The following is a 9,876-nucleotide window of genomic DNA, read 5'->3' as shown; positions in this document are numbered from 1 at the left end:
ATAATACTAAGCGCTCACGTGCGCATACAGACGTGTGGAAGGAATTTCAAGAGTTTTATCTCAAGCTGAATCAAGTACGCACGATAAGAATTCCAAGAATGGGAAGTTTTCCTAAAGGTTCTGCAGCCTCTCGAGGATAAATACAGACGTCTTCGTACCGATCCGCGAGACTCAACTAAACCTGCTCATGACTTGTGAGACCTAGTAACCTAGGCTCAGATACCAACTTGTCACGACCCAATTCTCATACCCGGTCGTGATGGCGCCTCTCGTGAAGACAAGGCCAGCCAACTTACCCAAATCATTTCTTTAACAGTTACTAAACATAAGTGAATAGAATAATACAACTTAACGGCCATAATATAATCGGTATTTTCAACCTCACATAACCCGACCGGGGTGTCACAAGTCACGAGCATCTAAGAGGTAGGAACACGACTACAGGGTCATTTATATATAAAATGAAATCTGGAATCCAAAAGAAGTCCGGTGCCGCGAACGCTGGCGGTCACCTTGCTCAGCTACATTAGTATTACCTTCAGTCCGCTAATAACCCGCTACCGGGTAAACAATACCTACAACTGCACGCGAGGTGCAGGGAGTAAAGTGAGTACTTCCAACTCAGTGGTAATAAGAGTAAATAATAACTGAGAGACAAGAAATCACGTAAGAGCACTCCATCATGCTATATAGGACAGTACAACCCTTTGAGAAAACAGTAAAACCGTGAAAAATCCTTTAGAAAATATCTGGCTCAGTTTAAAAACCTCTTTGGAAAATATCCTTTTACAACAGTCAAGCAAATGAATGCGTAATCAGATAGTGCAAGTCCGCACATAAGTCAGCCCCTCGGGCACATCACTCCACTAACAATTAACACTGGGGCGTTTGGTAAACAGTGCAAGATGTAGCATGAATGCCAATGAAATGAGAGTGCTGAATATCATGACACGTATTACAAACAGGAACCAATGCATGAATGCAATGCAATGCATATGACCGCTGCGGCGTGCAGCCCGATCCATTTGGGTACCCGCGCTCACTGTGGGGGTTCAGACTCCGGAGGGGCTCCTACAGCCCAAGCGCAATATCATCATAGCATCGCTGCGGCGTGCAGCCCGATCCATCCTCAATCCAGAACATGCAAATGAGCCACTCGGGCAATGTCAAGTAATAGCTTTTAACTCAAAACATCAGAAAAATGCAATTTAAGTCTTTAAACTTTAGCAATATGACTGCACATTTCAAAACAGGGTTTAACTCAGGACTGAAATCATTTTATATGCTAAGTGTCATGAAAACAGTGATAATAATCCCTAAAGGATTCAAATAATCAGCACGGAGCCCAAAACATGGCAATCAACCTAAATCACGATAGCATCAAGTAGGTTTCAGTCAATTACGCAGTAAAATCAATAACCGGGACGGACCAAGTCACAATCCCCAACGGTGCTCTACCCCACGCTCATACCTGGCGTGCAAGTCACCACAATACAGCACTATGATGTGCAAATCCGGGGTTTCAAACCCTCAGGATATCATTTACAAGTATTACTCACCTCGAACCGGTAAAATCTCAAACCCGCGATGCCTTTGCCCCTCAAATTGGCCTCCACGCGTGCCAAATCTAACCAAAATCAGAGCGAATACATCACAATATGCTAAGGAAACATAACCCAATCAAAAAGACTCGAAAAACATCGAAAATCACGAAGTTGGCAAAACCCGAGCTCCGGGCCCACTTCTCAAAAAATTACGAAATTCACATCACCGGATTCGTCGTCTTGCCACGAGTCCGTACATATCAAGTTTACCAAAATCGGAGTTCAAATGCCCTTTCAAATCCCAAATTTTTATTTCAAAAACCAAGCCCATGTTCTTCCAATTTTTACCCAAGTTCCCAAGAATTAAAGGTTGATTCTTCAAAAAAAATGACGTTCTAGGTCACGAGACTTACCTCCAATCGATTCCCGTCAAAATCCTCTTCAATTTCTACCAAAAAGCTCTTAAGGTGGTCAACAATGGAGGAAATAATGAATGGGGTCGCGGATGAAATAATATAAAAAGCCCCTCTGGACGCCCAGGTTTTACCTTACGCGAACGCAGTCAACACCCCCGCGTTCGCAATGAACAAATTCCGTTGACCACAAATTACCTCTACGTGAACGCGACTCCAGGTCCGCGAACGCGATGCTCCCGCTCACCCTCTTACGCGAACGCGTTCAACCAACCGCGAACGCGATGCACAAACCAGGCAGGGCCCCAGGCCCCTTCTACGCGAACGCGAAGTAGCCCTCGCGAACGCGATGGTCTGCACAACTCCTCATCGCGAACGCGCTCCTAAGGCTGCGAACGCGAAGGTCTGCAACAGCTGGGCAAAAATCTGCAATAACTTCCAAGTTCAAAACCTCCGTTGAGCCCTCCGAAATCACCCCGAGGTCCCCGGGACCTCAACCTAAGGCACTAACATGTCCCAAAGCATCATCCAAACTTGTTCCAATCATCAAAACACACCTAACAACACTGAAATCATCAATTCACATCGGATTCAAGCCTAAGTTTCTTAAAAACTTCTGAATTACGCATTCGATCAAAAACCCAACCAAACGACGTCCGAATGACCTGAAATTTTGCACACATATCCAAAATCACCTAACGGAGCTACTGCAACTCTCGGTATTCCATTCCGACCCTCGGATCAAAATCTCACCTGCCAACCGAAATTCGCCAAAATACTAACTTCGCCAATTCAAGCCTAATTCTACACCGGACCTCCAAAATAAATTCCGATCAAGCTCCCAAGTCACAAATCATCTCCCGAAGCTAACCGAATCACCGGAAATCACATCCGAGCCCTCTAACTCATAAGTCAACGTCCGGTTGACTTTTCCAACTTAAGTCTTCTTAAAAAAGACTAAGTGTCTCATTTCTTATCAAAACCAATCTGAATCAACTCTAACTCGCCACGTACCAGTAATGAAACATGAAGAAGTAATAAATGAGGAAAACGGGGTAGTAATACCTGATACGACGGGTCGGGTCGTCACAATGTTATGAACTATGATTGTCAAATTCCATCCATATTTCTAAGTTTGTTTTGCACCTTTAATGGTATTTAGGAACTCACCAGTAGCCAAATAGTTAAAGTAATCTGAGCCTTGGTCTGGAATTCAAATGGTTATTATCTTGTTAATTTGAATAGAACAACGTGGGTTAATTTCAGTAAGCATTTAGTCCAACTGAATTGAGGCTTCGTTTGATCCTACCATCAGCCTGTTCCAAGCAGTTTGGGCTCTGATACCCCAACAGGCAGCCCAGGTCCTGTTTTGATTATGAGTTCGTTTGGACCTGGGCCCGAGCCTACGACCGGTCAGCCATTCTGTGTATATCTAGGTTGTAGTGTCTCTACGTAGGCCATTTTCAAGGCCCAAAGTGGTTGAAGGTTGGAATGTATTGAGTTCATGGACCCAAATGTAGTAATCCTTAAATAATTTAATTAATTAGGATTTCTTCTTTATTTTAGAGACAAATTAAATAGAAAATCTAGTTTACTTTAGGATTGGTTTATAAATAATAAATGAGACGAGCCTCGCCAAATAAAACGTAAATTGCGGGGCCCTCATTCAATGCTTGACTAAAAATACTTAGGATTTGGGACGTGCCATTTAGCGAATTTCACGGCCTCCCGCGAAGTTTATAATACGCTAGTCGCTTTAGGCGCGCTTTTAAGTAATTTTACCTTCCTAAATACGGGTGCACATTTATGTGACCCAAATCCAAATCTCAACGGAGTCGAAATGTGTCGAAAATCGCGGGTGCATTTATGTGACGTGGTTCGAGGCGCATTTTCACGACGTTGTAATTCTCTTTAAAATAATAATAAAAGTGGTTTAAAGTTTAAAAAAAAGGTACATAAGTTATAACATGTATTAAAATCAAATATTTAGCCATTTACAATAGTTTAAGCGACCGTGCTAGAACCACGGGATCCGGGGGTGCCTAACACCTTCCCTCGGGTCAACAGAATTCCTTATTCAGAATTTCTGGTTCGCAGACTCCAAATGGGAAGTCGAAATTTTCCTCGATCTGGGATTCAAGTTAAACCGGTGACTTGGGACACCAAAAACCAATCCTATCCCAAGTGGCGACTCTGAAAAATAAATAAATAATCCCATTTTGAATAATGTTACTTTAAATGGAAAAACTCCCTTATACATTATCCTTCGGGGTAGGTGTGTAAAAAAGGAGGTGTGACAACAGGAGGTTCATCAAAGGATATGGCATCATTGCAAGACCCCTAACCGATCTACTCAAAAAGGGTAATTTCCAATGGAATCCTGCAGCAACTAATGCATTTGAAGAACTGAAGAAAGCAATCACTTCAGCTCATGTCTTAGCCCTTCCAGACTTTTCAAAACAGTTCACAGTAGAAACTGATGCTTCTGGTGGAGGAATTAGAGTTGTTTTGGCTCAAGATAACAAACCAATTGCATTCTTCAGCAAGGGACTATCAGACAAGAATAAGGCTCTATCAATATATGAAAGGGAGCTGTTGGCATTGGTCTATGCTGTACAAAAGTGGAGGCCCTACTTGCTGGGAAGGCCATTCATCATCAAGACTGATCACCATAGTCTTAAATACTTGTTGGAGCAGAGGATTACTACCCCCAGTCAACAAAAATGGCTAGTCAAGTTACTTGGTTATGATTACTCCATAGCTTACAAAAAGGGAAAGGAGAACATTGTAGTTGATGCATTGTCTAGGAAGGAAGAAGCTATCCAACTCTAGTGTCCATTCAGACATTTTGGATTCAGTCAAAGCTTCATGGAGCAAAGATCCTGCACTCCAACAACTTATACAGTCTATACAAAATAGGCAGACCACCAAACCTTATTACAGATTCCAGAATGGGATACTGAGCAGAAAGAACAAACTGATGGTTGGTGCTGATAATGCAATCAGAACTAAGCTGCTATCCTTTTACCATGATAGTCCTATAGGTGGCCACTCTGGAATTACAGCCACCTTGAAGAGGATCAAACAGGATTTCTATTGGAAGAAGATGAAGCAGGATGTTCATACTCATGTAAGGAGCTGTGATGTTTGTCAGAAATGCAAGAATGAAACTGTGGCTTATCCTGGGCTACTTCAACCTCTACCTATTCCGGATAAGGTATGGCAAGATATTTCAACGGATTTTATTGAGGGCCTTCCTAAGGCTGATGGGAAGGAGGTAATTTTTGTAGTAGTGGATCGATTGAGCAAGGCTGCCCATTTCATAGCCCTCAAACATCCCTACACTGCCTTGGATGTAGCTCAAGTGTTCATGGATCAAGTGTTTAGACTTCATGGAATGCCCAAATCTATAGTATCAGATAGAGATGTTGTCTTCACAAGCAAATTCTGGAAGGAGTTGTTCAGATTGCAGAAGGTTTCCCTATTGACTTCAACAGCTTACCACCCTCAAACATATGGCCAAACAGAGGTCGTCAATAGATGTGTGGAATGCTACCTTCGTTGCATGGCATTTGAGAAACCAAAAGCATGGCCACAGTGGTTGCCTTTGGCAGAGTGGTGGTACAACATCACTTACCATTCCAGCACTAATATGACACCTTATGAGGCAGTTTATGGTCCAGAAACCCCACCCCACCCCACCCCCACCCCCACCCCCCACCCCCTTACTTCCTTACATGAGTTTTGATTCTCAATTGGACATGGTTGATAGAAGCCTCCAAGCTCGAGAAGCCACTCTCAGACTACTGAAGTGTGTATGTGTGTGTATGTGTGTACAAAAAATACATAGAATATATATATATTTATCAGCTATTATTTTGAGAGCGGCTATACAATGCCATTTTTCCATAGATTTTAGGCCACAACTCAAAAGCTATCATTGGTTGAAGGATTCACATTACACAAGTAATTAACACATATTTCCACTATGAGAATAACTTCATTAGTTTGTCTAATACAAGAATAATCCATAAACAAAAGCAACTGAATAAGTTCCAAACAAATAATCAAGTCCCAGAATTACTAGTAATACATATAACTACTATAAAAGAAAACACTGAATCAACAGTTTGTATGGTTTTCCTATTACTATAAACATATAAGATGGGTGGAAAAAAATTGTTAATATCTTCAATTTGTCAAAAGGTGGTGATTCCTCAGGTTATATCTTCTTGTAATTGACATGTTTCCAACTGAATTCTCAGCAACTTCTTCAGGATATACAAAGTCAGGATCCTTTAATTTGTCAACATCTTCTGGTAATTCAGCTTCAATCCAAGAACACCAATCCACATCACTATCTGAATCCTCATTCTCCATTTCATATGATAAGTACTTCTTTTGTTTCTGAATTCCATTAACCTTCTCCACTAGTGTCAGTAACATTTGATGATTCAACACTTCATAATCTCTGCAACATGTATGCACAAAAAGAAGATAAACAACAACAACAACGGCATACCCAGTGCGGTCCCGCAAGTGGGGTCTGGGAAGGATAGTGCATACGCAGACCTTGCCTCTACCTTGTGAAGGTAGAGAGGTTGTTTTCGATAGACCCTCGACTCAAGAAACACAGGTAATTGCATAATAAGAAGATATGTAGAATTTTTATGAAAATTTGCTATGCTAAAAAGAGAAGATTAAGTTTTTTTTCTATTGTTTGTACCTGTATGTCCAAATGGAATATAGAAGTTGGCACGACGCGAGTAACACAAATAGAGACCTAACTATGCTCACAGTCCACGCTTGATCATCGATTTCACTTGTTCCATATCGAAGTATGGCTACTTCAATCAAGAATGTGAGGCATAACCCTATAAAAAACCAGAAATGATGAAGCAGCAATGAGCACAAGAGGATTTAGAAGAAAGCAATATAGTTTGGAAAAAAGAAAGAAGTGATACTTACCTATGTAAAGTCTAGGTCTCACATTATAAGTCTGTTTCGTGCTAGTGAACATGTAGATAAGAAAGATTGACAACGAATAGAGCAAGAACGCTTTGATCAATCTTGATTCAAGAAGCATGGCGTTGTGCAATGCGAACAACTTGTCTATGGCAAGGAACATGCTTGCTTGTTTAGACTCAAAGGTTTCCTGTTGACACAATTAAAGAAATTCATGAACTAGTACTAGAAATCTAAGACAATGGTGATATTATACTAACTTAAAGAAGCTTTTCTTAATATGAATTAACAAACCTGAGCAGCTAATATAGTTTTTGATTTCTCAACAAGATGATCATGTGTTTGTTGGAGTTGTTTTTGCCGTTTAAGAAGCTCCTCTTGTTGCTCGTGCCCGAATTGAGCCAACTGTTGCAGAGTTCCCCTGCAAAAGTATTAAGATAGTGCAATACATCAGCCTACAAATTTGGTCAACAACAAGTAACCTACATATCAACCGTGACATAAAAGGGCAGCCCGGAATACGAAGAATCCAGCGTTCACGCAGGATCCCGGGAAGGGTCGCACCCCAAGGGGGTGTTATGTAGGCAGCCTACCCTGATGCAAGCATCAGTGGCTAATTCCACGACGCGTGACCTATAGGTCATGTGGAGACAACTTTATTGTTTCTCCAAGGTTCCCCTTTTCAACCGTGTTATAGTACCTAGAAAATATAGAGTAATAACTTGCTATAACCAGTTAAATTGCACTGACAGCGTAAATAGTGTATATATGAGAATCGCACAAGTTATCGTCAATGGTTTTACCTGCTCTCTTCCATTGCTTGAGACTGAGTTTTAGTGAGGAGTTCAAGGCCATTAATAGCTTCAGATTGTCCATCCAAAAGTTGTTTCTGTTTATCCAAAGCTTGGCCAGCAATATTCCCAATATCATCAGCTTTAGTCTGTAATTTTTCCATCCTAGAAGTCATTTCATCCCCAACTTTCACAATCTTATTCTCAATTTCCTCAGTTCCATTAACTAATCTATTAATCCCATGATCTAAATTACTGTAAGATTCATGAACCATTGCCATGTTTTCCTGCAAAGTCTCCTTCATTATCGCCTGCCCTTCGCTCAACTCTAACTGTGAAGCTGCTATTCCTTTTGATTGCTCCAAAATTGCTTCTGACTGCCTCGACACAGAGTTTACACTGTCCTCAATATTCTTGGAAGTCTCTACTACTTGTTGAGTTCGAACATCAATCGAGGCTAAAGATTCTTGTACATTTTTCGAGTTTTGTAATAGCAATTCCCCTACTTGTAACATGTTCTCTAGTTTTTCCTCAGCAAATTCAGCAGAAATTTGCAAATTGTTCACCAAACTCTCTATTGAAAACTTCCATGCATCCATCCTGCAATTATTGAAAAAGCATAAGACCTCAATATTAACTTTCACTAAAGCAAAAAAGGAGAAGATATTCAAGGTGGAAAAAAAGAATTGGAGCCTCGGCGTAACCGGTAAAGTTGCTACCATGTGACAAGGAGGTCACGGGTTCGAGCGGTACAAACAGCCTCTTGCAAAAATACATGTAGGGTAAGGCTGCGTAACCCTTGTGGTTTGGCCCTTCACTGGACCCCGCACATACACCGGGCTGCCCTTTATATTCAAAGTGGAAAAATAGTAAAAACTTACTGCAACTGATGGCAAATTGCACCAATTTCAAGAAGGAACTCCAAATAAATTTTCAGAACATCAGTATCTATTTTCTTGAGACAATTTGTCATTGGTGATTTTGCATCACAATAAGGCAAAGGAGATCTTCCAGTATGCTGCTGAAAACAATCACATAAATTCCAAGAAAGTCTAGACCTTAATTCTTCATCAGGAAGAGCTTTTGAACACACAGCAAATACACTTTGATAAGCTCTCTGCCAACAAGAATCAGGGACTAACATCTTTTGTTTAGCGTTTTCGATGAGTTTAAGTCCCTTTTCATTTTTATAAACTTCCATTGAGAATTCAGACACCAACTTAACCATTCGACTTTTCGAAGAGTATTTACTGTTTTCTTGTTTATTATCATTCTTGCTATTAGTTGTAGATGAAAAGAACCAACCCTGTGATGATGAACTTTGTGATAGCAAAACCAATAACACAAGCAACCATTTCTGTATATGAAGTCGACCCATTTTTGTTCTCAATCTGCAGAAAAATCTCAGCAATTCAGAAGCCAAAAGTAAAGAGCTTGTGATTATCTTTTTTTATAAAATAAAAGCTTATATAAATAGTTATTATAGATAGCTTGAAACTCCACAAAACTGCAAGCAGAAGTAACGTGAATTGATGATGGGGTTAACTGATAAGTGTATAAATAGTTGGGAAAATGGAGGCAACTACTTGGGGAGAAAGTATCGTGGATTTTTTCTAAAAAGAATTTGCTTAAAAGGATAATATTATATACTCCTTAACTTGGGTCGGAATTAACATTTAGTAGGAACTCTTTGTGTAAATATGGCTGCCGAAGAGTCCAATAAAACAGCGGTTACAGCATAGAAAAAGAGAATTATTAAAGAATAAAATATGCATGCATGATATTTTACAGTTAAAGAAAGGGACAGAAAGAATTAAATATGCGAATCTACAAATATCAGATAACAAACCGTAAACGCAAGAAACTTCTGTGTTTAGATTATTTTACATTTACACTTGACGCGCCTTATTTGATGTGGTAAAACTAATTATAAACCAAGCATCAGCATTTAATTAATGCATTTCCATGTGAACAATTGCCTAGTTAGTAAGATTAAGAAAAAGGAAACAAAATTTTGCTACCATAAAGGGATAAAAAAGATTGAAGAAAAAGAAATTCATTGAATTATTTTCAATTAAAACAAATAGCAAAGCATAAATATTCTGTAACTTTTTAAGTGTCAGACTTGGTATTGAAATAAATATTACTTAATATAGAGCAAAG

General features: G+C 39.9%; 1 protein-coding gene across 1 annotated transcript; it reads right to left on the bottom strand.

Moving 5' to 3' along the window:
- Nucleotides 1-5,955: 5,955 nt before the first annotated feature.
- LOC109214076 (protein GAMETE EXPRESSED 1) lies at nucleotides 5,956-9,274 on the bottom strand. Its single transcript, XM_019377957.1, has 6 exons — nucleotides 8,595-9,274; nucleotides 7,726-8,313; nucleotides 7,217-7,343; nucleotides 6,926-7,112; nucleotides 6,684-6,831; nucleotides 5,956-6,428 (listed from the first exon to the last, which is right to left on the bottom strand). Exons 1-6 carry the CDS (start codon nucleotides 9,089-9,091, stop codon nucleotides 6,149-6,151), a joined length of 1,827 nt encoding a protein of 608 aa, XP_019233502.1. The 5' UTR covers nucleotides 9,092-9,274; the 3' UTR covers nucleotides 5,956-6,148.
- Between the last annotated feature and the right edge of the window lie 602 nt (nucleotides 9,275-9,876).

Source organism: Nicotiana attenuata, unplaced genomic scaffold (genome assembly GCF_001879085.1).
Source record: "Nicotiana attenuata strain UT unplaced genomic scaffold, NIATTr2, whole genome shotgun sequence".
NCBI classification, from domain to species: Eukaryota; Viridiplantae; Streptophyta; class Magnoliopsida; order Solanales; family Solanaceae; genus Nicotiana; species Nicotiana attenuata.
The sequence above is the reverse complement of the archived record's forward strand: the minus strand, read 5'-3'. Positions and strand labels throughout refer to the sequence as shown.